This window comes from Madurella fahalii, assembly GCF_045866475.1.
Source record: "Madurella fahalii IFM 68171 DNA, scaffold_4, whole genome shotgun sequence".
Classification (NCBI taxonomy): Eukaryota; Fungi; Ascomycota; class Sordariomycetes; order Sordariales; genus Madurella; species Madurella fahalii.
In genome coordinates, this window is record NW_027263974.1 from 4,537,393 (window position 1) to 4,565,245 (window position 27,853).

Here is a 27,853-nt window from a genome sequence, read left to right on the forward strand (position 1 = left end):
GCGGCCCACGGTATCGCGGTCCGTCCAGGTCATTTCGTATCCATCGCACTTGGCAATATCCTGGGTGCCTTGCGAATTCTCATAGTTTTGCACGCAGCTGCCGGCCCACGACACGCTGCCGTGCTCGCAGTTAGATCCGGGGCCGAGGTCAAGGTTGGTTTCGCTGCCAGGGGTACAGCAGGTGTTGAAGCCGCAGCTGGACGGGCAGGCTCTCTCCATCACCCGAAGGGTGTAATCCAGCTGACGCTTCTTGGGTGCGGCAGAGACCCGGGATGAGGTGTCAGGCACTCGTCACGTAACTCGAGATACGAGGATTTACGACAGTGGCTATGGTGAGGCAGATCTGCGAGCAGGGTTTGGAGATACATTTTTTGATGATGTGAGTGATGAGACTTCTAAATGCTAGGCCGCAGGAGCTAGTAAAAAGAATGGAGAAGCAACAGGAGAAGAGGTCTGGGCAGTATCTACTCTTTTTATATCCATTCCCCAGTTGGCCCCCAAGGCTCTCCGTTCCCAAGTCCTCGTAATCTCCAAGAAACGTGATTGCTCTTATTGCTTGATTGCCTCCGCTTACTCCTAGGTTTCCGCGACGTCAATGAGTACGAGACTAGTCGCGTTGCCTCCGTACTCACCATAGGAGGGTCGGGCACGGGATCCTTAAGCTCCATCTGAGGTCAAAGTGTGCACTCCAACAGCCTTATAGATGCGTGCCTTGCGGCTACAGGAATTAAGGCAGGGAAATACGCATGGGCACCCAAATGTTTGTGGGTAGGTATGGGTAAAACCCACAACCCACAGGCCCAAAACATTTTGGGTGGGTATAACCCAAGTATTGTAATCACCCTTGTAATCATCTAATTATACTAATATACAATTATTCAATTGTCTTAACTACCTTATATTTCTATATGTAAACCTATAGTTAGGGCCAGCTGGGCTTTCCGCTTACCCGCCTTACCGAACAGAGAGGAACGAACGAGGACACTACGTAAAAAAGCGCTCCTCTTCCCCCTGGGGATTCGGAGATAGAGAGGGTCCGAGGTCGTTCCTGTCAAACAACGATTTGATATACGCAAAGTAGACAAAGATATCGCCTTTTCGCGTCTGTAGATGAAGTTGCCCTCAGCTTTTTACCTTCGAAGTCTATAATTTACATATTTCCAGTGTCCTTTCAGAGAGTATTACCAAACCATGGCTGGATTCGGTCAACCTTTTGTGATACGAGCACGTGACAAGACGAATCAAACCTCTGATCTCGAAAAATGCAGCTTGGGCTGAGGAGGCCGCCAGTAGCAACCAGCATCGAGCCTGGGCGCTGCCCGGCTCAGGGGCTTATGTACAGTACTTTCGGTCGTGCAGGGCAAGCCACTCGGAGGCGCAAGGCAACTGTGGGGGCTCTCCACGAGGCTCTCCACGCAGGCGACAGGATCCCCCAGGCACTCCCATTTCGCAACCACGGTTCACCAAACGTCTCTACGCCCTTCCTACTCCGGCCACATCACGCTTCGACGCTGCTGTCGACTCAATATCCAGATGGACCCTGTCGGTGCAGGGGCCAGCGTTCTGGCCTTTGTCGTACTGGCTCTCAAATCGTCCAATGCTATCCACCAGGTGCTCTCGACAGTAAAGGATGGGCACGAGGTTCTGCGCCATCTCGTTCGCGACATCGCCCAGCTGCAGGGCATTCTGAAGCGGCTATCATGCCTGCAACATGGATCGGTTGATGAGGGAGACGTGAAGAACTTGGAGATGTCGGCGAGCCAGTGCGCTGACGATGTGAAAGACATAGAGTTAAAACTCCAGCACCTCAACATACAGCCCACAGGCCGGCGTCTCGGCAGGCTCTGGAAGCGGCTGGTGGCAGTTGTCGACGAAAAAGGTCTCATACAGATGCAAAGCATCGTTCGCGGTAATTTAATGATGCTCAACGTTCATCTGGGGTTATTACAGGCCGTTCAGATGTCGGCGTCACAAAGCCAGTGGTCCGAAATCCTCCAAGGTCTCGATCAGCTCAAGGAAGAAGTTTCGACCCTCCGCGCGAGTTCGGCCTTGCCAGCAGATGCTCGAACCGTCGCGCCAGGTGCCGGCGGCGTTAGCAAATCCACAGAGGCACAGCCCATAGACTCAGAGTTTGAGCAAGCCATTTCCCGACTCATGGGGCTCATTGGCGAGAAGGAGGGCGCGGTCGCGTCAGACGATGCTCGGCAAATGCTTGATGATCTCCAACTACTTCTGCAATCGGCCGAGAGGGAAGAAGAAAAGGCTCAATACCACCACTACGGCCGATGTGACGAGAGGCAAGATGTCTCTCGAGACCTGAAGCTCGTTCGCCGCCTGCTCCTCTCAGCGCCCACAATGGCCTTCAATGGAACCCGTATGCTTACCCCTTTAACATCGCAAGGTTGGCTTATCCCGAATTTAACACTACCTCTACAGGCCCATCTCGAGTTATCTCGTTAGATCCACCGGGGATGGTGATACGCCAAAATCGAAAGCGGAAATCTATCGAAATTTCTGGCGGCAGCCACTTGGCTGTGTCCACAAATCGTAGGACCAGACGACGTCATGATGCTTTTGGCCACCAAGACGGCGACCTCGAGACCAGTACTGTGGAATTTATCGCTAGGGTTGTTTTTCGCCCTGCAGACCAAAGCTCAACGCTTGTCATATCAGTCAACCAAGCTCAGCTCGCCGCCGGCAGCTTCTTGTCCATTCCGAACCTGTCCGTCCACAACATCATCCCGAGCGATTCGCCAGTCTTCAAGCTGGCTAGACAGGGCAAAATCGGAGATATCTTGGAGCTAGTCGCAGACGGCAAGGCAAGCCTCCAGGACCGAGATGAGCGAGGCTGGTCTTTACTTCATGTAAGTCTTTACATGTCATGGTTACTCCGAGCCGTTCCCAAGACCGTTGACAACCCCTGTTTAGCATAGTGTCAATCACTCGGAGCTCTGCAAGCTGCTCAGTCAGCATGGTCTTGATGTTGACGAAGTCGTAAGAGACGATTATGGTACCAATGAGTATGGCTGCCACGCCCTCGACGCATGTGCAAGACATATTCTGCCGTAAAACTGAGTCGTTAAGTCTAACAAATCATTTACAGGATTACCCCATTGCATCTGGCCATCCGCGGCAACCGGGTCAAAGCAACCCAAACACTCTTGCAAGCCGGCGCTGACCCCACGCTGGATGTTTCTAGTTCCCTTCCTGTCGTCTTTGGTTTAGTGGATGACGAAGATGTAAAAACGTTCTATTCTGAGATCGTACAATTCTGACAATCTCTTAGCGCTATGAACATCTCCAACATATCTTCCATATCGCACCGCATTTTGTCGACCCACGAGAACAGATTTGCGGTAACACGGTCTTTTTAGCTTCCTGCCGGCAGATTGTTGGATGGTCTCGTAGGTCTCGCACACTCGACCCCGAAATCAATATCAGAACGCTGGTCCTCCTGCTCGACAATGGAGGGTCTGTCCACGACCGGGACCACAACGGCTCAACGTGCTTACACGTATTGTTTTCTTACTTTTTCGATCCACTATCACAGCAAGATTTGCGAGACTCCCTGATATATATATCATCGGGCGAGGGGCAGACGTTTACGCTCAAGACCGGAATGGAGCGTCTGTCTCGCACATCGCCTACTCCCGCAGCTGCCGAGCGATCAATATGGGATTCTACCGAGGAGACCTTTGGGACTCCGTCCTGGATGCGTGTGGCTATGATGTTCGAGAGTTTAGAAAGGGCTACCCACGTACGGCAGCGTATACTCCATATTACCGCGACAGAGACTTCCGAGCGCTATGGAATGGCCGCGAGGACCGATGCCCCTACTGGGGCAATGCGCATTGGTCCAGTCCGTACGATGAGGACACTTACGACAAATTGGAGGATCTGTGTCATTGTGGTGGTAGTATCTGGTGTGATTTGAACAATGAGGATTTCGAGCTCCGTTGCTCGAATGACGAGCCCGTTGAGGAAGACAGCGGCGTGGAATTTGACTCCGCACCTCCTCTAGACGACGAGGAGGATGAGGGGCCTGACGGAAGTGCTCTTGGAGAAACTACGCCTTCACAGCCACGGGTGCCCGAGAGCCCTCAATCTCGAACAACCTCCCCCGACTCCGAATCCGAACTGTCCCACGTGTTCTCGTCTACCATCAACGAATCGAACGACCACACATTCAACGAGGAGGCGATGCACACGCACCTATGGAGGAGCACTGTCCAATACGACGACTTGTTGGCCAATCCTTGGCTACAAGGCGGCTCCTAAGGATACGTAGGAGGCGTTAGGTAACACGTAATGGGAAGTGACGCGTAGCGAGGCGGGAGAAAGAGGGAGCCTACAGTGAGCCAGATGAAGTCATTGAAGTGGTTCCGTATGACCCGGGAATATTGCAGAAGTCGTGCCAACGCCTACCTCCCGGAGAAGCAGCGGGAGGATTGTTCGCCTCCCCAGAGTCAGGGGCTGACAGCTCGACTATATGGGTACATGTTGCTCTTGCGGAAAGGAAAGGGAGCGTATTTCTGGGACCACGTCACGGGAACCATCACCTTGTGCAAAATTGAATTTGTTTTTCTTGTTGCAAACCACCTCCTAACTGGCCTGTACAATTTCAAAATGACTTTCCCTGATCATGCTCTGATGGCCAGGGGTGATGTGATTGATGAGGGGGCGGCGAGGGCGATCCATACGTAAACACTAAGGTCAATCGATTGGAAGTGACCCAGTCATAAACCCTGCATGCGTCTACGTCTTAAGCGGATACTCCAGTTCCCTTCGGCACAAGCTCCGCATACACAGCGAGCTCTAGCTCATGGTACAGCTTGGTAACGACCGCGTCCCCGTAGGGAAGGACATTCAGAAACAGGGTTGCTCCGATGCCTGTCTGGGGATCAATCCACTGCGAATGCTTTCAGCAACCACACAACATCCAAGTCACCAAAGGCAAGAAGACGACTCACCCAACGGGCATTGCACTGGCCAGCCCACATCATGCTCCCCTTTCTCCTCTTTCCAGCGACATCCTCGGTATTCATCACCCCACTGATTCCGTGATCCATCGGCGTACCAGCCGGAAACTCGGGCGCCATCCCGACCGCCACAACAATCTCCCCCAACCCCTCCCGCTGCCTCTCATCAAGCTGCGGCGTAAACATCTCCTCCGCAGCCCTCTTACTCACCATGCCGTCCCCCTCCCCAGCCAGCGCCCTCAGCAAGCCCTGTACAAACCTCGCATAGTCCGCCGCGCACCCGTACAGCCCCGCCCCGCCGCTCTCAACGGGCGGGTCGTCGACAATGGGCGGCCTCCCGTCCGCCAACTCCCCGGTCTCGGGGTTCCGCACCGAGCCGGGCACGTAGCGGAAGCGCCGGTCTCCACCGCCGTCCCCGCCCCCGGCCCCGGCCTCGCCCAGCACCTCGCCCAGGCGGAACCCGGTGCGTGCCATGCCGAGCGGCGCAAAGACGTTGGCGCGCGCGTACGCGCCCAGCGCGCAGCCCGCCGCGCGCTCCACCACCTGCCCGGCCCAGTCGAGCGACGTGCCGTAGCACCACCCGTCGCCGGGCGCGAACTTGAGCGGCGCGGTCCAGCTCTCCAGCGTGCACAGCAGCGAGTCGAGCGGGACGGCGGCGGCCGGGGGGGATTGCGGCGGCGGCGGCGGCACGCTGCGCGCCCAGCGCTGCAGGTCCGGGTCGACGGCGGCGTAGGCCAGGCCCGAGGTGTGCGTGAGCAGGTGGTGGAGGGTGATGGGGCGGGGGTTGTCCTGCAGGATTGGGCGGCCCCCGTCCCCGTCCCCGTCGCTGTCGCTGTCATCGCCGTCGCCGTCGGTAAAGCCCGTGAGGATCTGCAGCCCCGCGAGCTCGGGCACGAGCGGGCGGACGTCGTCGTCCAGCCCGATCCGGCCCCGGTCGACGAGCTGCATGGCGCAGGCCGCCGTGATCATCTTAGTCATGGAGGCCATGTACGTGACCGAGTCGGTTTGGAACGGCGGCGAGTCGACCGGCTGACGGGTGCGTCCGGCGGCGCCCTCGTAGAGGACCCCTTGATGCAATAGTGCAGTTAGCATGCCCGGTTTGGCTAGGACTGGGTGGAGCACATTGGTTGATTAATTACCATCCTTATTCACAACGATAAAGGCCGCGCCGAGCAGCTTGTCCTTGGTCGTGGCGTCGTGGGCGACGTGCCGTCTCAAAATGTTGTTGAGAGTCTCCGCCATGGTTGTAGTTCCTTGAGCGTGGGAAACGGGGTTGTGAGAAGAGAGGGGTGGAAGACTGATCGTGACAATGGGCTGGAGACTAAAGTGGAACGGGGTGCACAATTCACTACGAAACCTCCAAGCTATGGGAAATCAAGCGGTTTAAATACACATGATCTACGAAAGGAGACCTGATCCGAACCGTGACATGGAATAAAACTGATTCGAGACCAGATACAGACAAGGCCTGTCGCTAGACGCGCGTCAGCTGGTTCTCGATAAGCTGGCTATGAGTTAGTGAAATCTGGCTCCAGAACTGAAGACACAGTTGCGGAACGACATCAACCAGCATCAGAAGATTACACGTGCTGTATTTATGCTTGTTGCCTGGGAGGATTATTTACAATTACCAAATGAGTGATGCGCGTCACAGTGGGGCTCAAAACTTGTGTGGAGATTGCATCGCTCCCCGTCCGTTTCGCCCCTGCACTTCACAAAGACGGTGGAGAAAGAAACCACAGATGATCACGGCGGGTATCTCGTTTCCGTCTTGCTTCAGCGCGAGAGGCAGGCTGAGGTTAGGTTATAGCCAACGGCACAAAGGACAGAAACCAGGGTGGTAAAGGGAAGCGCCTAAAACCCTGATTTACATGTCTACGTCGGACGCTCACTCTTAGAGTTCTAAGTCCTAGCAAGACTAAACTATCCTGATGTGAGTACGTTGGTTTAGTAACAAATGGTTTATATAGGGCAAGCAGTCTCAGATATTAGTATATGAACAGACACACGATATTTTGAGAAGGGACATTAACCCCAAGTTGGCATCACACCAGAACGTCGAGGACTAGCTTAAGCCTGGTCAATGGCACCGAGTTACGTTACGATAATGGTCCACAACGACCCCTAATGTTACGGTATTCTAGAGCAACGTCATCTCACATGGTAGCTAGTTAGTTCGGCAAAGATCGAATGAGCGGCTGGGAAGAGAAGAATGCGGAAACAGACAGGCACCACGTAACAAATTCATCCTTCCCCGCTAAGAGATAGTTGTATCACACACGGCTCGACATTCAACATATGCTGGATGCATCCAAGAGTGCCGGCGAGCTCATCGGGCAGAAGTAAAAGACAACTCGAAACTGAAGCCCTTAAGGTAGTTACAATGATGCAATACCGCTCCGTACGCCAGACTGAGCATTACCGTTTAGGTATTCGGCCAGCCGTCCAGCCAATAACCGGCAACTTTACTAATAGCGTTGTTAAGCTGTCAGGCTAGATTTGCAGTGACGGAAACGTCGGCCTACCACCAGCTGTCACATTATCACTCTGCGCTGACGACCTGGCTTAGGGCTGCAAGAACCAGGAAGATCGGTTCGGAGAGGGTCTTTGCCGTGGCAGTGCGAGTGTAAAGAGACCCCGAGGATTACGGATAGGCGGGAAATGGAGGTTGCTGAGGCGTTGGAAAGAGGATATGTATGTACCGCCAGCGGCTTCTGTGAAGAGTACATTCACAGTCTCAATCCCGAGACTGGCTCATGCAGCACGCTGACCATCTATAAGCAATGTCACGGCTCCTAAAGTCTATTTGGATGGAGGCTTCAAACATTCCGCATCTTGATGGCCACAAGCAAGGTTGCCCATATCATATAATTAGTTCAGCTTAGACCCTCCCACCACAACATGATATCCACACCTAGCGTCAAGAGTTTACTTCCAACGTTGATGAGGTTTCCGACGACAGTAACGGATGCGGTGTTATTGATGTCCCTCCTTCTTGGGGAAGGAAGGGGTTGCTGACACAGAGATAAGTCGCAGGAATATCATATTAAGATGAGGCAGAATCACGTAGAGGTCCGTAACAGAAACGATCACAAGATAACTATTGAACAGCGTAGTTCGTAGGGGGAGCGATGAGGACTCTGACCCACGGTGCCATCCCGCGAAAGCTATCGGGCACTCCCCCTCCGCCCCGGCTCTGTCAGCCCGATCGCGGATGCCCCTGTTTTGCTTGGAGAACCTTTGTGCAGCACTTGACCACCGTATCCAGAATATCTTCCCCCGCGAGATTCGGAGATTGATTGAGATCCTCCGCAAGGTATCGAGGCAAGCGGCCAAGGTAGGCGGGCGAGCCATTGTCTTTGGTCCCAAGGCGATCCTGCAACTCTGGTCCGAACGCGGCGCTGACAGCCTCCAGGAGAGCGACCGAGTCATCAAAGAGCTCGAAGTAGTCTAGCGTCAGCAATCCCTCCAACTGGGATGTGACCGCGTCATCGAGCAGCTGCAAGAATTCGAGTGGTGAAAGCTGAGACAGCGTGGCCTTGCGTCGGGGCTCCTTCTCGGCCTCCTGGCCTGGCCTTGCAAGCCCGCCCTGACCCTGGTCCCGGGCACTTCGCTCGATCCCCAACCGGAGCGCCCTAAGTTCCCGGAGGTACTGTGGGGGGCCGTCAGAGTGGATACGCTTTTCGTCGAAAGCATACCGGTCATAAAGAATATGGCGCATGCGAATGGCTGGAGTGAAGGTCTTGTCGGCATCAGCTAGGCCGGCGCTTCGATCCTCCGTGGGCTGGGTAACGGGCAGCGACTCAAAGTTGCGAAGAATGGTAACTGGGTCCTGCCCTTGGCGGAGCCCCAACTTGAACTGACTGTCGTCAACATACGTGTCGACATACTTCATCATTCCCTCCCATGGCGGCAAGCTGGGGTCCCGAGCAAGGACCGCATGATACACGTACGCGGCAGCGTCCACAACGGAGCTGAGCATGACAAACTCGTGTCCCAATTGGCTGTTGACGAGCCTGGCGCGAAAGTCGAGCAGGCCAGCCCACACCGGTTCATGCTTGAGAAGGTAGAAAGGATCGGGGTCCTCCTCGACGCCTATCGCCCTGAACCGGGCCTTCTTGTCCTCGAATGTGAAGTCTTCCAGCATGTAGTGCTTGGTCTCCCAGATGCGTGCAATCCAGCGTCTCTTAAAGGCGTGATCCTGGCTAAATTTAGTCGGGTTGTGGGTTTCGAGTGCTTGCTTGAGCTGCGTCGCGGTTTTCTGGAGCTGCTCGAAGGGCAGGACATGGTCCGTCTCGATGATGTTTCGGATGTCTACCCAGAGGTGGAGGGAGAAAATGAGCGCAGAGGTATAGTCGTACCTCCGCAGACAGTCCTCGAAATCCATCAGAAGCTGGGGCTCGCCGGGCAAGATGGGCGGCTCCTGTTCGTTGGTCTTGAGTGCCTTGAGGTGCGCGCCCTCCATAATGATCTGCTTCGTGACGCTAGACTCGAATTTTTGCCAGGCGTCCAAGGTGGTGGCGCCGTACTCTGTTTTTCCCTTTAGTGACGGAGCGATCATAGGTACCTTCCCAGCGGGTATCATCTGCAGCGTCTTCTCCAGGGTGCAAAACGACGGAAAGGCAAGCCAATCCGCCTCGTCCTTCCAGATGCGTTCGTTTGTCTCTTCTTCGGTGAGGCCGTCGTATGAATCGTAATCGATATGGTCGATGCCAACGTTGATGAAGAGCATGTTCATCATGAAGTCGTATCTCGCTAGCCTCGGGTGTAAGGGCCGCAGCTCCTTGATGAGGTCCGACTCGAGTTGGTGGAAAAGCTCAAAAGCGGCATTGGTGATGACGGCCAACGTGTCGAGGGGGACTGACCGGTCATACCAATAGTCGCACCAACGCTCGGCAACGTGGTTCCGGATGGCGTTGAAGTCTTCGAAGAAGCAGTAGACCATCATGTAGAGGTCGAACTCGTCGTCCTCGTCGTCGTCCTCGCCCAGACCGAAGTCGATCTCGTCCACCCAAGAGCCATCGCCATTGGTCTTGGGCCCGGACCCGGACCCGGTCGCAGGCCGTTCCGGCCGTCTCTCCGACTTTCCGGCCTTCGGCGGTTTCTTTGTGGCCTTCTTCTTGCGTGCTTTGTGGGACGGTTGGCTAGTTGCGGGGCGAGTCTCCTCTTCGTCGGAGTGGCCGTCGGCGGCATCTGGCGGGGTTTGTACCTCGAGGTGGGCAAACATGTTGTTCAGGTCAGAGGTGTTGATCTGAGCAGTGCCCCTGGGCCCCTTCTCGCGCTCCCTGCTTCCCCTAGCCGCCACGAGAGCCTCGAGCTTGGCCAGGACGCGCTCAAGCACGCTGATAATGTGTGCGTGGTTTGCATTGCTCTGCCTGACCTTCTCGTCCTTGGTGTCCTTGGTGGCACTGCTGAAAAAGTTGTAGCTCTTTTTGCGCAGGCCGACAACGTTGCGGAGGATGTTGAGAGCGGCATCGGGGACGTCCTCTGGGTCGGCATTGTCGGCGATATCTTGGGCGAGAACCTCGAGCTGGCTCCAATGCACAAACTTTTCGTTTGCGGGGTCCGAGCTGATGGCGATGCCAGCAGCTGCCGCCGCCTTTGCCTTCTTCCTCTGGCGACGCGACTGTTGCGGTGCGGCATCTTCGTTTGCTCCAGCGTCGGGCGCTGGCTTGCGCGTCACAAGTTTCTCTGCCGTCTGCTTCAGCCAGCTGGTGAACTGTGCCTGGCCCAGCTTATATCGGCGCCAGGTTCCGATGCCCTTCAGCTTCCCCGGTTCATCCATCTCAACTTGGGTCGTCGGGTTGGGCCTCCAGTGTCGGGTCCCGGGCCCGTGTTGACGTGGGGATTATTTTGGAGAAACAGTGGGACCGAAGCCCCCTTGCCCTGCCCCGCCCCGCACCACAGCACTGCAGCCCACAGCTCGGGGCTCAGAAGAGGCCGGGTCATCCCAGTCGGCAACCGCTGGAGCCTTCGACTGACAGCTGACCCCACAATGCACAAATAAATTGATGTTGTACGTGTAGAACACCATCGAGATGCCAGGTTACGCCCAGAAAGCTTGGCTTGTCACCGCCTTGTGTCACCGATGGTCTTTCGATCTTGCAGCTAAAGATCGGTGTGGCCGATGCTCGGGCCGAATCAAGATCGCCAGAGACCCCCCAACCGCCCAAGCGGATTCTGCAGACCAGCGGCGCAACCGAACAGCCCCGCGCCCGGTCTGGAACCCGGTCCCTCTAGGGCCCTCCTGAACCGTTTGCACAACCGCTCCTTCGAAGAAATCAGCAGGAAAAGGGCCTGGTTTTCCTTCCTCTCCCGCCCAAAGTATCGCCAAACTTAACCTGAGGATGGGCTCGCTCGACATCCCCCCGGCGCACACGCCGCAGTGGGTGGTACCCGTCCACAGTGCCTGTCTCAGCACCGCGTTTGTCCTCTGGACCGCGACCTACGTGTTGATGACGCGCCTCTCGCTGGCCACAAAGTCGTACGGCATGCCGCTCCTGGCCCTGGCCGTCAACGTCTCGTGGGAAATCATCAACCTCTTCCACGTCTGCGAGATGCCGCTCGAGAAGGCCGGACTCGCCATGTGGCTGCTGTTCGACGTCGGCCTGGTCTACACGACGGTGCAATTCGGCCCCAACGACTGGAGCAGCAGCAACCCCTGGGTGGGGCGCAACATTGGATGGATCCTGGCCGCGTTGACTGCCGTAGGCTGCTTCGGCCACTGGGCCTTCTCCGCCTGGTGGCTAGCGGAGCCCGGGAGGGGGTACGGGTCCGGCAGCAAGGCGGGCAAGTGGTGGGGCGGCCGCGAAGGGTACGACACCACCGAGCTGGCCTTCTGGTCGTCGGGCGTCTCCCAGCTCATTCTGAGTTACGGGAGCCTTTCCATGCTTCTTGCGAGGGGCCATTCCGGCGGCACCGGATATGCCATATGGTGAGTTCGAGCTGCCTTTTTTTTTTCTTGTCATAAGCGCCTTGCCTTCCACGTCAACTCTATCGGATGCACGACGCATTTCCTCCCCTTTCCCCCCCACCCCCAATGCCCATTACTAATTCTCCCGATCTGGACTGCTGCAGAGTGGCATGGCGGATAGACCTGGGTTTGACATTATTAAACATAAGCCAATCCGCCAGGCCTCGCATGAATCACACAAGCAACACCTCGGATATGGGCGTGCCCAGTCGGTCACGTTGTTCTCATGACGGTGTTTGTGATGGTCTATCACGGCATTGCCGCGTTTTCCCCGCAGTGATAGATAACGCTCCAGGGAACAACAAGCCAACCGGGCTAAACATCCGCCCTCCAGAACTCAATGCCGGCCAGAACAGCCTATCTAGAATTAGTTCGCATGCACTGGACTCTGTCTATCGTGTAACTACGTCACTGACCGAAGTTGATGCCAGGTTTTCTCGAGCCCTGGGCACCATCGTCGGTCCTGTTATAGGCTACATTCCCATGTGGTGGTATTGGCCAGAGGCGCACGGTTTTGTTGTGAGCTCGGCCGCCTTGTTCCTCTGGGGCTCAGCAATTGCATGCGATGTCGCCTACCCGTTCGTGCTTCGCAGCGTTCGCCGATCCGAGCTGGTGCTCCCAGACGGGACAGTCATCAGAGGCCGTAAACAAGGAAAACAGTCAGACAAGAAGATGATTTAGTATGATAAGAGGAAACTCTCCTTGCCTTCCATTTCGTCTATGGAAATGGGCAGGGGGCTTCTCCGCGTTCCACATGGCAACGCATGCACGCACCACAACGCATGCGTGTTGTGACCCTTTCGGGGACAGCCTCCTGTATGCACACGGATCATTATTGGCCATCAAGGTATGATGAGAGAAACCATACGATTCTCGTTGGCCGTTATTTTTTCCGCAGTGGTTGGTTGGGGATGGCGGCCGCTGTAAATGCAAGCCATCTCAACAAAGCCCGCGTTAGATAGACACCCCCCACACAACTCGCGACTTTGACGTATCATCTTCTACGCATGTAACCCATCCTAGCCGGGTTCAGGTTTACCTGGTTGTTGCTTTCCGTGGAGATGTCATCGCTCGATACCACCCTACCACCGCTCAGACTCAGGGACATGCTCACCTCGGAGCATCGGTCCGCATTCTTCTCACCGGGTTCTACCTCGGCGCAGGTTTAAGGGAAGCCGCCTTCGCAGAACAGGATTTCAGACAACCCTCCACTACACTCGCGCGGATGGGGCACGGCGCCGGGCCCAATCTCGATGCGAGCGCCACGGTCCACGATCTGCCGAATCGACACGTTGCAGAAGCGCCAAGGATGGGCGCCATAACCAGGGTGTCTACCACGCTGTCGGGTATGTCTCTCATATGTAGACTGCTGGATCCCTCCCACGCTGTGCTGCAGGAGGACGAAAGGGGAAAAAGGAAAAGGACGCCTGGGCAAAACGGAGGCCAGCTCCACCAAAAGACATACGGAGAGCGAGAGAACGCGGGAATATGCAAGACGCCGGTCCGTTTGAGGGATTTGTACCTTTGAGATGTGTCCACAGTACCCTCGGCCGACACTGTACGCCCGGCCTCGTCCACATGCGCCTCGGCGCCGGAGCGTCGGATGTTGCACCCTTCCAGTCTAACTTTCCAGAGGAGAGTTTCGGCAGGAACTAGCCGAAGACTTGGATTTCGAAGCCAACCCGTAATTCGACAGCCTCTTCGGGGAGAAGGCAAACACATGTTTGGATCGATGTCATTTGACCCCTCCTATTCCCCAAATTGCGTCGCCTGTTTGCACTTTGCAGGCTGTCACCTAGCCGGCAACTTTTTATGCTGTTAACCGGGAATATCCGGAAAGCAGTGAGATGTTCGGTTACCGTCCGAAATGTCTATCATCGAACATTCCTCGCCAGTCTGCTGATGTAAAGAAGGAGTTGCAGTAGCCATACACACCGACCATGACGGAGAATCCTGCCATGCCATACTCGGGTGCAAGGTCTCTTCCGTCTCCTGCGTCTATGTCATTGTGGATAAGTACTTGAATCACATCGCCATTAACTACCCGAATCTCGGGGTTTGGTGCGGCAGGCCAAATACGCAAAACCCCAAGACGGAGCACACAACTCTATCAGTCAACCACATGCATATACGCGATTACTGCTGAAATATCGATCGAGTACGGAGACTACTCAATTCGACGCTGAATTACCCGCTCAGCCCACCAGCCCCCAGCCCCCTGCGAGACCTCCGTGTCAGCGTCTGGTCACGCCATTCCGTCCAGGTCGTCGCCTTGAACACTACTGGAATTATACTTGCGCTGGGAGCCAAGTGGCATAGTGCTGACGGCGATCGTAATGCCCAACCACATCCGTCTCTAACAGCTACCGTTGTATAGGTAGCCGGAGCGACCCGACGACGGTTTGGCGGATGATGCAGGGCGGTATATTGAATGCAGGTCTGACGCTTTTTTTCATTCTGCCTCGAAGCAGCCCAAAATGTTGTCCATTCATTCGGCGTATGCTTAGGACCATACACCTAACCCGAATCGAACCGTTGATTGTTTGACGTTGAGACAAAGCCGCGTTGTTCTAGTCACATGAGCTCCGCCCCATGCGGCCCATCCAGGGAATAGCAAACTAGAACCAGGCACAGCAAACAGCATTATTTCTTGTCGAACCGGACGGACTGGAACTTAGAGACCGGAAATGGTCCCTTGTTAGAGTTACCGTTACTCTATACCGAGCGGTGTTACACCGGAGGTCCCTAGTCTACCCAGCTCCGAGGAATGCCATGTAGTAATTGGGAGGCATCTTGCTGCTGTTGCTATGAGACCCACCCATACAACAACAAACAATAGGTGGCGTTAGCTCCCATCTTCTTGGCACACGATGCTACTCTAGAACTTCACCGCTCAGAAAGAAACTTGTAACCTATAGATTCTATCAACTCATTGTTAACAACGAGCTCTTTCCGTCTTAACCATCAGTAGAAAGATTCCATCCCGGAAGCTACTGTGGGAGACGTCGATATATCAACGGACTACGCGGACATCCAACGGGGAATACGAGGGATTTCGAACTCCCCTTCTGATCATGTTATTTTTGAGACGCTGACAACTCCTCTAACTCTCGCAATACAGCTCAAAGTCGACTGAACCCAACAGTTCTGGCAACGTCGGTTCCAGACATCGGCTATCCATCGGTGATTGTCTAACGAAGTACACTATGCAGGGCCAGGTGCATGTACTTGGATACTTTGCAAGTACCTATTGTAGTAGACCAAGTCCTGTACGATCCCATAGCTATTGCTACCCCATGCTGATGCATTCAACGCGAAGGGTCTAGTTCACAATGCATAGACACTCACATGAAACTCGTAGAAAGAGCCTTTTTAGGCTCCTAAAATAACCGAATGTCACCTGGTAAATTCGGCGAGCACTTTGCATCATGAGGAGAATCGGCCAGAAAAGCCGAAACCCCAGAAGCAAGACGCAGCAGCAATACAACCCATGTACATGGAACGAAGCCCGATGCGGTCATCACCGAGGCACTAGCATGCACCAACACAAAACGAACAGATACAGTACTACCTGCCGTGTGGGTAAGCCAACCAACGCAGGCACCGGTTGCATGGGAGTCCTCCCGGAGGACGGAACCGTCGCCGGGGGTGGGACTCCGGCCGAGTCGTGTTAGCCGGGGCTTGGCATTGCCGGAGCCAAATCAACCACCCCCGGACAAGAACCGAGGAAAAACGGAGGAACACAAGAGTGTAAGAAAGAGGAAAAAAAAAAAAAAAAAAAAAAAAAACCAATACACAATCATGAGGACCACCACCGAATTGCCGACTTCCCGGAAGGATGGTCAGACAGATGTCTTGTCAGACTGACTGCGTAGCGCAGTCAGAACCCCTCAAAAACCACTCAACCTCCAACTGCCGACCCATCACTATCTGCCAGTAAACGCTCTCATCACACAAGCGACGGCCCCAACGAGACCGGCAACAACACAACGAGGCGGTGAGCGACGCGTCCTCCTGCAGGGTAGGGTACATACCTACACTGCCCATTGATCGCCTCGGCGCCTCAGGTCGGCCATGCGCTTGGCACGACCATCGGCCGCACGTAGACGTTGCACGTGTACATACCGTAGCCCGTACTCCGGTCTGCGCGCGGGCGCGCGGGCTGGCGCGGGGAGACGTCTGTCCCACCGACCCTCAAAGTAACGCAGCACCGTCAGTTGTACGTGTACCTTCGTACAGTAGACGAGATCGAAAAGCTCTGCTCCTCAGCAACCACCCCCACGGAAAAAAAGCGCATGCATGGCGGGATGCATGGCGAGCAGGTCATCATCTCCCGGCTGACACCCTTGATCCCTGGAACGCCATCTCAGTTTCACCCCTAACTTAACCCCCCCCCTTCACCTTTCTCTCGCTCTCCCCCACCCCCGGGCCTAATGAGAAACCCCCAAACCCCAGACCAGACCCGGATTTGAGGATTTGAGGAGGGGCGGGGAAGCGTCCGGCCGGGGGGGGGGGGGGCACGACAGCTCGTCAAATAGCTGCGCCGTCAGCGCGCAGCGCGCACAGAGGAAGCCACCTCCATCCTGCAGGAGCTCACCGGCCCAAAAGGTTCGGAACGCTCGCGCTGACCTGGAGCAGTCCAGTCGAGTCCAGCACATTCCATTCCACTACACGTGTTCTGTTTGTTTTGGGAAGAATGAGTATCCTGTTTCGGAATTGTGTGGGGGAGTGGGGGGGGGGGGTGAGGGTTTGCTTCGTTCGCCTGGCCAGTCGGGCAAAGAGCTGGGCCATGGCTGATACTTGAACCATGAAGATGACGATGCGATGCGGTGTGGTGCGCTAGGGGTTCTCACTAGTATAGTGTCCGTCGGATGAGGATCCCGTTCCGAGATCCGAGAGTCAGAGGAAGGAAAAGAAAGAAAACTCCCTGCTTCTATGCTTTGAGTGTTTGTTGATCTTGTGCTTGCGGGCCATACTGAGCTGTTCCCCGACGGCGCCACCAACGGCAAGCCCTGCTCGGGAACTTTTCTCCCGAAGAACCTACGATACGCACCAGGGCTATGACAGTTGGAGTTAGAGCCCGCCACCTTTCTCCGGAGACCGAACTTTGCGTGGGGGCTGACATCAGCCTACCTGCTGTGCAGTGTGCTACGTGCGTAGCACGCTGATGCTGAGTGGGTTCTCGTTCACAGTTCGATTGATGAGTGGGATCTGGACCAGATGCAACCGGCGATCATGAAGAGAGATGCAATATGTGAGGCGCGACTTTGCATGAACAGGTTGCGGTGAAGATGGAGATGATCGTACGAGGCCGGGGCCTACCGGGTGTGGGGGGTTAGCCAGCTTCAGCCTCATGTATTGTCCAGTGCGGGAAAGCAGACAACCGCTGGAAATGCATCTACACTAGATTTGCGATTGTCGTCGTCGACGATCGATTTATTTTCACCACATCTATCCACCATGACCGCCCTTAAGAAGTGTGGCCAGCGGGCTGGTAGACTCTAACAATAGCACAATCATCAAAGCTGCAAACAAGATTGCTACCAGGAATCCCTCCTGAGTGGTTCTGCCGTGCTGCTGTCGCTTGTTAAGAGCTTGATATGACGGCAAAAGAAAGCAGGGTCGAGACTCGCACTGAACTCGCAACCTTAGCCGGTTGTACAGATTACCGCATTGCCGCGCCTCGTCGTATCTACTCTTCCGTTTTGGTGCTCGATCCTCAACGACACCCAAGTACCGCGCACACTCACAGGGGATGCCGTTGTCTGGACCCAACTGGGAGGGACCCCGGTCGGCGTCGGCCCCAAAGGAGCCTTAGCACGGTCGTGTTATAACTCGGTGAGCCGGCTGCTTGGATGAGCGCTACCTCGATGAAGATTGTGGGGCCTTAAGACGGGTTGCATTAAGATAGATGGGTGCAACGGTTGCCATTTGGATCCCCGCAGACCTGCCTCGCCTGTAAGTAGTTTGACAGTTTCACATGATACCTACCATAACCTACCCGCCCTTCCAGCGGTTGCCGTTATTGCGTGATTTCCGCCCACGAAATGGCTGCCAGTGAGACTGCCAGTGGGAGAAGCCTCGAGTAATAGCGCGGCGACATTCCGAAGAGTTGCTGACGGGGGACAGGGATACCAGAGCACTGCGGCTTTGGGACAAAGACCTGCAGTTTGCCCGCTGGAACCGTATCTAATGAGCAGGGGGTTGGGGATGTGCCCAGAGGCGATTGACAGGTTGGCCGGGGTTGGCTTGCAACGGCCCGCTGCACGCCAATCGCACTGATGTTTCAGCGCCTCCACACGTTCCAGTGGCGCAACTGGAACCGAGGACACCAACTTCTGGAGAGGCTGACAACAAGTGTCGCAACCGCCCGGTTTCCCTGCTCTTATAACTGCACGAACGCCAGGAATCATCGTATAAGCGCGTTGGGAGAGGGTGTGACGGAGTAGTATCTGATCGTATGTGGTATTAGCAGCACACCCACGACGAGAACAATCGGGGTCAGAACCAGGCTTGGACTTCTGGGGACCGAACCCAAGAGCGGAAAACAGCAGAGGCAATTATTGAGCGCCGTGCCCAACATTCGAGAATACAACATCTTGGATCTACCTATGGTGTTTCGGACACGGCATTGCTGCTCGGTCGGCGGCAGCAGATCGAGAACGCCTCGGAGGCAGACACCGAATTGTCGTCGTATCCCGGTCTAAAGAGCCGCGAGGTGTGAGGTGTGAACCGTCTGGTTAGCACCGTGCTTGGGAACAGGCCTTGGCGGGAGGCGCCGTCATGGTGTATTCTCCCGTCTGAGGTGGATGCATGCTGCCGTTTACATTGCGGGCTGGCCGTTTCGGGGGTGAGCTGCTGGTCGGCACACAGCAAGGTAGCATTGCGACAACGTCGCCTTGGAATGCCGAAACTCAGGCGTCGTCTCCACCCTCCATGGTGGAAGCGAAGCGTTTATCCAAAGATACCTAGGTAGTAAAGCTAGGGATGAACCATCGTGGGCAATAACGGTGCGTAGGATGGAAGAGCGCTAGGATGACAGATCCGTTGACAAGAGGTAGCGGTACAAGGCGTGAAGTACACCGGGGCTTTGGGTGAGCGAGCGTGGCCACCTACACACAGACCTCCGGCTTCTCGAGTTCGGGCAAACGGACCGAACAAGATGAGATGCCACGCATTCTATACAGTGGCTCATGGCGCGCCGGCAAGTAAAACATGCTAGGGGACGCACTGTGTAGGCTGCCTGTCAAAATCCGTTCGACGCACGATAGTTTTCGGCCAGTGGCAGATGGAAGGATGGGAAGAACCACACGGGAGCTGGGATGCAATTGCGTGGGCGGATCCACGGAATGCTGGCGTCGAACATTCTGCATGAATGCTGCATGGCTTCCAGACTCTGTCGGAGAGGGATGCAGGTTGACCGCAGATTCCGTCATCTGTCCCCCTTCAAAGGCCCGTTCGGAGATTTTTGCCAGCCTACACTACCTTAATGTCCTGATGACACGGCGCTTCGGGCGTTATCGACCGCTTTGCCCTGGCCTCGAGATTCGATCTTGCCGGGTGCACTCCTGCGGAGATGGCCTTGCCGGCAGGTGCTAATATGCGGCCGTATTTAAACGCCCAAAGGGGGTACGTACTATACCAGCGGCCAATTGAGGGGCGACGACCGTTGCGAGGGGTTTAGCCACACTGCAGCAGCATTCAATCAGGTGATCCGTGTCGTCTCTGATCACCAGGTGGGAAACCGCGGTGGTTGTTGTTGGTCAAGCCGGTGCAGCAGCGTCACGGACACTTTCGCACCCGTCCAGAGGCCAGGATCTGGCAGCCGATTCCAAGATGCTCGAGACGCTGCCCGTCCATCGGCAACACGAGACCAAGAATCACGGCCTGCGGTTGGCCGGATCGTGCGCAGCAGAGGGTTGCACAACGATCTCCACGGGACATGGGACGAGAGGAAGGACCCGAGTGTTGGCTGCAACCGCAATCAACCCGCCGCGATCGATCTGCGGGAATCTTCTGTCATTTGCGACAACCCCTCACCGGTGAGAGATCTAGGCGGTCCGCCCAGCGCTTGGATGGGGGAGCTGGGGTGGCCCCGCGATGGTTATCTGTTGCGCTCGGCCGCTTCTGTCCTGGATAGGTAAGGTGCATCACCTTCACGGCACTTGCGAGCACGGATGGCTCGCTGCCCGAGAGTTGCCAAACCTGAAGCGCCCCGCATGGAAATTAGAAGGACGCACCACGTTCTGAGCCCATGTTGCTGGCTGCTTTGCTCCAGCTCGGATGGAAGGCAGCTGTGACACGCGGTCGCGCTGAGAACCAGCCGTTGCCGGCTTCTCCAGCCCATTGATGTTGGGAGACAACGGAGACAACAAAAATAAAACAGTAAGATGCCTAGGTGCCTAGGCACCGTACTGGACAGTATTGTACTGTACACAAAATACTGTATCTTAGGTTACCTTGGGAGCGGAAATTCGCCGCGCAACACAAGCTCGCCGCCGCGCTGGCAAATTTGAGGCGCCAGCTTCTCCGTAGGTACCCGCGCCTTTTGTTTCTAGTATACTCCCCCGTCACCTAAGGTACAGAAGATACCTGTATGCAAAGCAATCTTTCTGAGTGTGAACCAGGTGGCTCGCGACCTTGGTTCTCTGCCGCTCTCCCAACTCCACAAATTTGTCTCTCCACTAACACCGTAGTAACCGTATGCTTGCGCCTGAGCCGCCAGGGCAAGCTGTGACGATGAGGTGCCCCGCCTGCTGCAGCCAGCCGAGCGCGACCTCAGCATTGGGCGCTTCCAGCTGAGAGGTCTGTTAATTTGTATTCTACAATTATTAGTTTCCCTTAGTGGCACTGCGGCAGACTCCCCCCAGGACCCAGCTATGGGTCCCGTCCTTGCTGACGGGTCCGTCAACAAACGGCATCTCTTGTCCCGTGCTTGTGCTGCAGGAGCCAAGTTTGCTAAAGCCACCAACGGTGCCTCCAACCGCAGCGTGACCCGACGAAGGAGCCATTAATTGCGCCTCTCCTCCCCTGTTCTCCTGCAATCATGATTGCCACATCCGGACCACACGCCGGCCTCCACGATTGAGATAGGTCTCTCCTCTTGCCCAAAGGACTGATGTACTGACCTGCGCACTTCAGGAATGGAAAGCGGCGAGCCCCGACCGACGACTTAGCTAAGACTTGCTACGAAACTTTGGCCCCACCCCCTGCCATAGGCTGCGGCAAGTGTCGGCGGGGCACCAGTTCAGGTGGTGGGCAGGCTTCCGACGTCGCCTACGGCAGTCTGAGACTGCGCGGCTGAGGTGGGATGACCAGGGCAGTGCGGGAGGGCGAGAGAAGATGCAGCAACCAGCCTCGGTACCGGAATCGCATCGCAACCAGACGGCTGGCTTGATGGTGAGACAGATAGACGCTGCAATCGTTCAGCTCGAGCACTCGCGCTCTCGAGGTTCACACCCGTGCCAACGACGACAATGCCGTGTCTGCAGCTAGTGGATGCTATTTTCTTGACAGCAGATACAGATGTACATATAGGAAGCGCAAAGCACGGCATATCGCGTTTGTCACCATCATCCCAACCCTTGCCGGCTACTGTCAGACATCCCCAGTTCTCTGGAATCGGTTTCGGCGGGGGCATTGGCGGGAGATGTCAACCATTTGCCGAAGCACGATGCCTGTCAGGTAGCCAGCTGACGCCTCGACGGCCCGGGCAGTACGTTCCGGGCTTGGGCCACACATTTGCACGGACCGTATGCCTTGCCCACCGGAACGTTCTCGAACAGGGTAACCGCTATTGCCTGTCGTGCCACTTTGATCCGAAGCAAAGCATTGCTGCCCTGCGGTCGACAGCTAAGGGGTTAGAAGAAACCCGCAAACGCCTCGTTCAAATTCGACATGCGAAACCCCCGTCGATCCGCGGTGGACGCGCGGTACAGGCGACCGCTGTGTAACGGCCGCGGCATATGCAATACTTGGGGCCCCAATGATATCCACGCTGTGCCTGACGCTCGTCAGAAGTGCAAGCAGGAAGCGGCCAAGGCGTCCACGAGGGACACGGCCAACTGGCTTGTGCTGTTAGACGATCCAAAGTGGTGATTTGGCACTGCGATTAAAGCAACTCCCGGCGTCCTTCCGGGGGTTGTTTGCGGCCGAGATCGGGAGTCTACTTTCGCGGTGAAAGCACGTATGCCCAACTGCCAGTGTCGATATGACGCGGCACCGGGGTTGTTTCTCGGACCTCCCGTCAACCACGACCCGGGATTCCCATCACTTTTGAGATGTGCGCTTGGCCCCACGATGCGATTTCAGCTCCGGCAGGCTGTTGGGCGCAAGGGAAATTCGCCCTCGGCTCGGTACGCGAGGAGGCTGCAGGCCGCGGCTGCCAGTCACAGATAGGCTGTCGAGGATCCCTCGGAGTTGATGATCTGGGCGCCCAGGCTTTGTCGGACAATTGGCCGAGGGCAGAATCGTCACCTCAGGACCACCATGACTTGCATTAACAATACCCCAGACAATGAAGAAAGCGCAACGGCGGGTGGAAAGAGACGAATCAAATCGAGGCTTCAATGTGCCCTCCAACCCGTCTGACCGGCTGCGTCTGTCCTGTTGCCCAACCACCTCTCTCCCGTCTCTGCAACTCGACGATTCGGCACTGGTGGTACGAGTCACACGCCTACGGCCATGTAAGCAGTGGCAACCAGCTGCCGTAGTTTTGTGTCACCGCCTTTATTACGCCCACGCGGATGCCGAGTTGGGAAAGATAGCCGGGGGGCGCGGCCTGGAGCGAACGGCAGCCACCGGCACCTGTACAAGCCCGGAATTGACTGATCCCACCGGCACCCATTCGTCAACAAGGCCGGGACCGGATACGCAGGCATCGGTTAACTTTGAACTAACACACACAGTATCGCCACGCTAGTGAGAGTGGGGGTTTTTTACGAAACTATTGGTTTACCTTCTTGCTTTCTCGTGTTCAATGGATTCCGCTGCGGCATGGGCGGCAAGCCCTGTCCTTGTCTTTCTGGCGAGCCAAGCTGATGCCAATAGAAGCTGCTGCGGACACAACCTTTTGCGAGTCAGCAACAACGCCGCTCGTCGGTACCCATCAGGCCGGACAGAGCCTTTTTGACAAACCCACAAATTCCCCGACTCTTCGCTCTTTTTTTTTTTTTTTTTTTTTTTTTTTTTTTTAAATAGAACGGCGGGGCTTCGGTTGTCCTATTTTGGTAAGGTTAGATGGTGATGAATTTGGGGGGGGGGATGGCCGAACCCCTGTTCATGATCGGTCGGTTACAGCACAGGCAGCCGTTGTCAGACGAAACCCCATCACACGTGCTCTCCTCCATCACACACATGTTCCAGAGACGAAGACCGCATGGGCTAGCGAGTAGTCCGGGCAGGGACAAAAGTTACTAGCTTGTCCTGAAGAGCAAGTTCAGAAAGCAAGACACTGGCTCCTCGAATAGATCCTCTCACGCATACCAAATGTAAGGAATATAGGGAAAAGGTAACCCACCCCATCTCATCAAACGCACGGGTCTGCATCTCGCTTCGGAATTGTGGATGTGGGTGTGCTGGGTGCTCCAAAGATTTGCCCAATGAGATGAGAGTGATGCCCGATGGTGACGATGATCATGATGGCATCCACCATTGGGTGATGACAGACGGGCTTCCCGAAAACGACGTGATGGGTCCGGTGTCCAAAGGGGTAAAGACGCACCCAGAACACAATGGGAAATAACAAGCCCGCAAGAAGAGCAAAAAAGTTGCACGCACTTTGTTGGCGGCTTGGAATACGTTGCACCAATTTCAGGGCCGTATCCGAGTCAACAACACAACGCCAATGTCCTTCGGAATCGGGCATTTTTGAACTCTTTTTTGTAAATCCCCCTATTGGGTAGTAAATAGTAATAGTAGATCCCCCATTCCATCCCCATTCCTGTTCCCGTTCCCAGTCCCATTGTTCCCACCCGCTTTCCCTCTGCTTTGGGCAGTGGCCAAATAACCGCATTGGTATCCTGGATCCATCCCTCGCCTGTATCTATCAAAAAAAAAATCGATCCGAATCCCCCAAAGGCAAAAGTTACCCCACAATAATGACAGTTGGATAAAAAAAAATTGATCACTCCGGAACCCCTCGAACCCCATTACCTCCCTTCTGTATGGTAATAAAAAAGAAACGTACACCTCCAATGATAAAGCCAATATGTGAGGACGGAGGGAGAAAAAAAGACCAAAGATGTACAACCCCAAAGAGGAAGTCGCCTGCCGCCAGAAATGGGATGATTGACGAACGGGGGAGGGGGGAGGATGCGGCTGGGCCTGGCGGGCGTTGGCAGGACCCAAAAAGGAGGAAGGTAACGGTAGGTAGGATTTGCAAAGCCGGCAGCGTTGCAGCGTTGCAACAGGGCGGGGTGGAGAGGCTGGGGGGTTGTTTTCTGGTGCCGAAGTTGACAGTTTCCTCTTTGTCGCTGTTTGCCCTGTTGGGCGATGGGGGGGGATTAGCGGAAACGGGAACCGAAAACCGTTTGGCCGTACCAGCCCCAAGGGGGGCGGCCAACTCGCTGCTACGGCGGTTGGGCTTGGCTCTTCCGAGGGGAAGGGAAGGGGGAGGAGCAACAACAACTTTGCAGGTGCGGGGGGGAGAAAAATAGAGTTGTTGGACTTTGCGTCCCGCCCCTTTTCTGTTGTTGCTCCTCGCTCCGGCCGGTTGGTCTGGTTCTGTGGTTCTGATGGGGATCCCGTGATGCTTGTTTGTACCAGTCCACTGATCGATTTGTGTCACGGTCCATATCCCCCCATCCGCCCGGCGCGTGGAAATCTCCCCACCCCCAGAAATCGCTTAGATCCCAGCTGGGGAGTGTCGATATGGCCGGGATGCATCCATTCCGTTTGTTCTGCCCTGCAGCGCGATAGAGTTCGTCAAACTGTGCTTTGTCATCATCGCACCGCCTGTGTCACCGCGCTGTGGCTTCCTTTGCGCGGGGTGTGTCCGTTTCTCCTTCCCCAACGCATTCCCGTGTTGTCGGCGCTGGGTTGGCCATCGTCATCCTCCTCTCCGCCTCGTTCTTCTCCAGAGCGGCCAAGGCGATTTAGTAGGTCTGCTGCTTATTGGAACGCTTGATCATGTTCTCCCATGGCGGGTACTCCTTCGGCTTGCACTCGCCTGTGTTAGATGTCAGCGTTGCGTTCCCGGTGGTGGCACGACAGGAAGGGAGAAGGGTCTGCTGAAGTCGGACAAGAACTCTGGGTAGGCATTGGCGCGTGTGTTGCACCGGACAGACCAGGTGATTTTGCAGGGTAAAAGAGGCCGATGCTGGGGGATCGTGCAACGAACGGGCGTGTTTTTTTTTTTTTTTTTTTTTTTTTTTACATACCGCAAAGCTCCTCGGCCCTATACATCAACCCGGCGTCAGCAATTGGGCCCCACCCGGTTGGGTTTGACGAGGCTGCTCACCTGTACTCAAAATGTGTGACGTTCGGCTGGCACCTTTTGTGGGTGATTGTGTAGTCCCGGCACCACTTGGAAGCGATCCACCGGAAATGGCCGCACGAGTACTCTCGTTGCGTGTAATCGCACATGTTTGCTGTTGTGTATGGCTTGGGTGAGGATGACGAGAGTTGGGACGCGATAACGAGACGACGGGTGTCGTTCAGAAAGACGGTTAACCTCGGAGCGGACGACTGATGATGTATGATCTGCACAAAAGTGGGAGGTGAAAGTCAGGGGTGGGACAACGAGTTGATGTGTCAATGGACGAGTGATGATTGTCGGTTCTGGTGGGCACTTATAGAAATGTCTGTCAAGAGAAAGGGGAGCCAACAGATGGTGGGAAGATGTTGTATTTAACTTATCCTGGGGCATCGTGGAAGTCGGTCCAGACGAAGGGCCAAGATCAAGCGGAGGAAGCTGTCACTCTGAGAAAGCCAGGAACCCATGCTTGCACTTCATGCACAGTCGAGGATGTCTTGGAAAGCTGGCTTAGGGGTCGGGGAATAGCTGGGTGTGTGCAGGGTACAAGGGAGCCGACGCGACAGGGGAGGCAATGAACCGGGCCGAGGGGTGTGCGAGCAGAACTGGCAGGGATTGTGGAAGGGAAAGGAAGGGTTCCAGACATGTCGAGTTCGTCGAGACATTGCTTCCCAATGCCTTTGCGGGACCCCTATCGGTCTAACCAAGACAGGTATCAAAGTTCGGGCAGTGAGTGCTCGGGCATTTCAGGCTCTGGGCCACAGGTTGTGTCAGAACCAGGTTCATCTCGACGCTGTTCGTTCGTCCTTGGTTTTTGATGGCAGCCCAGCTCCGTCTGGGCTCGAGGACAACGGAACATGAAGGCCTCCGTGGCAGCACGGATAAGGAGGTGGTCAGTCGCAGGTACGGTACATAAGGTAAGGTACTTTTACTAAATTAATTACCACCAGCTCAGAAACGGCCGACCGTTGATATCCACTTCAGGTCTCCGCAGCGGGCTTACCACCTGGCCAGACCCATTCCGCTGTCCACGCCGACCGCGACTGGTAAAAAGGAAGTGCCGTTTGAGGAGGCAGTTGAGGCTGCAGTTGCCGGTGTTTTTGGCGCGGTTGGCAGGCCATTCATTGGTCAAGACAGAGCAGGTCGGTGCGGGCACCAGAAGATGCAACGGGGAGGTGGATGTTGAGGCAAAAACGGAGGGTCAGAACGGCGGGGGTCCCGCTGGAAGCCCTTTGGCTGAGGTACCCACTACCGAGCCAGCCAGTACCTGAGAGACAACTCCGGGCAAAACCCAACCCTCGCTCAAATCCGAAGAACACTCTTCCCGCATCGCTCGGGCAGTTCTGCTCCGTGCTCTTATTTTCTTCTCCCCGCTCACCCTCAGTGCCCCTGTCCGGATGGGCCATTTCCTCTCGCCAATGCCCCGGAGAGCACGCCGGGTCTGTCGTCTCAGGTTCTCAACGCTACATCCCAAGAAAGCCGCGCGCGGGGAGCTCGAGGCACTCTCGGTCACCCGACTCGCCGCACGTGTTCCAGGCCGCCCGAGGCTCTGTCGACACCGGAGATAGGCCCGGAGGTTCGCAACAGAGCGGGAATGCGTGACGAATGAGCGCGCTGGGATCATCCCTACAGAGCCAGGTAACGACACGCGAGTGTCTGGGCGCACCGGGGAAGAGGCACGTGTTGGCCCTTGCTGGGCTCTGTAATCCGTTCAATCCATCGCGACTGCGACTGTGGCCCAGATCGCGCCCAGGTGTGGTAGGGTTGGGCCTTCAAGGGTCTTCCTCCATCCGTCCGTTGGTCCGTGGAGGCCACAGCGCCTTGGGACGGACACATACACTACGACCCCATCATCCCTCGTGGCGCCCCGCTGTTGTCAGTGATACTTAAAACAGCGTGGTACATTGCTTCCGTATATTTACCTTACCTACTCATCTGCAACCACAGAAACAGGGGGAGATCTCGTGCTGCAAGACCGTTGGTGCACCCTCCGCGACCCGCACCGGTGAACGACATGTTCCATCACCCACACGTTCAAGGATCTTGTTTTCGATGCGTGCTCGGTATCCCACGGTACACGTACTGCCACCGCATATACCATCGTATCCATACCTGTGTTGCGGTCGCAAGGATCTGCCTACCCTGGGTTCCCAGTCATCCAATGTCTTGGGTGTGTTGTGACAAAGTCCTCCGAGGTCCAGGGATGAACTTTACGTACATTTCTACCAATGTTCCGGCGACTGGACGGAGAAATGATTTTCTCATACCGAAGGAAAGAGAGAAAACCACCTGGAAAATATAAGGACGCAACGCAAAAGGCAGGGATATGGCTCGAGGCGGGGATGTCGGTTGTTGACGGGTGTTCTCCTATGGTTTGGTAAGAAGCGGCGGTTGCTGCGGACAAGCTCGCGAGGGTCTGATCAGGGC

The 27,853-nt window shown here is 55.7% G+C and overlaps 5 protein-coding genes across 5 annotated transcripts; 2 read left to right on the forward strand and 3 right to left on the reverse strand.

Moving 5' to 3' along the window:
• Positions 1-1,533: 1,533 nt before the first annotated feature.
• On the forward strand, positions 1,534-4,278 carry MFIFM68171_08306 (uncharacterized protein; the record flags this gene model as incomplete). Its single annotated transcript, XM_071063726.1, has 6 exons — positions 1,534-2,374; positions 2,437-2,864; positions 2,929-3,020; positions 3,104-3,239; positions 3,287-3,729; positions 3,792-4,278. The coding sequence occupies 6 exons, from the start codon at positions 1,534-1,536 to the stop codon at positions 4,276-4,278; spliced, it is 2,427 nt and encodes an 808-aa protein (XP_070919827.1).
• Positions 4,279-4,762: 484 nt separating this feature from the next.
• On the reverse strand, positions 4,763-6,221 carry MFIFM68171_08307 (Beta-lactamase/transpeptidase-like protein; the record flags this gene model as incomplete). Its single annotated transcript, XM_071063727.1, has 3 exons — positions 4,763-4,909; positions 4,971-6,046; positions 6,119-6,221. 3 exons carry the CDS (start codon positions 6,219-6,221, stop codon positions 4,763-4,765), a joined length of 1,326 nt encoding a protein of 441 aa, XP_070919828.1.
• A 1,957-nt stretch (positions 6,222-8,178) lies between these two features.
• Positions 8,179-10,764, reverse strand: MFIFM68171_08308 (uncharacterized protein; the record flags this gene model as incomplete). Its single annotated transcript, XM_071063728.1, has 1 exon — positions 8,179-10,764. One exon carries the CDS (start codon positions 10,762-10,764, stop codon positions 8,179-8,181), a length of 2,586 nt encoding a protein of 861 aa, XP_070919829.1.
• A 562-nt stretch (positions 10,765-11,326) lies between these two features.
• On the forward strand, positions 11,327-12,633 carry MFIFM68171_08309 (Terpene cyclase; the record flags this gene model as incomplete). The annotated part of the gene is made up of 2 exons (XM_071063729.1): positions 11,327-11,913; positions 12,384-12,633. The coding sequence occupies 2 exons, from the start codon at positions 11,327-11,329 to the stop codon at positions 12,631-12,633; spliced, it is 837 nt and encodes a 278-aa protein (XP_070919830.1).
• Positions 12,634-25,046: 12,413 nt separating this feature from the next.
• Positions 25,047-25,536, reverse strand: MFIFM68171_08310 (ShKT domain-containing protein; the record flags this gene model as incomplete). The annotated part of the gene is made up of 3 exons (XM_071063730.1): positions 25,047-25,120; positions 25,332-25,348; positions 25,412-25,536. 3 exons carry the CDS (start codon positions 25,534-25,536, stop codon positions 25,047-25,049), a joined length of 216 nt encoding a protein of 71 aa, XP_070919831.1.
• Between the last annotated feature and the right edge of the window lie 2,317 nt (positions 25,537-27,853).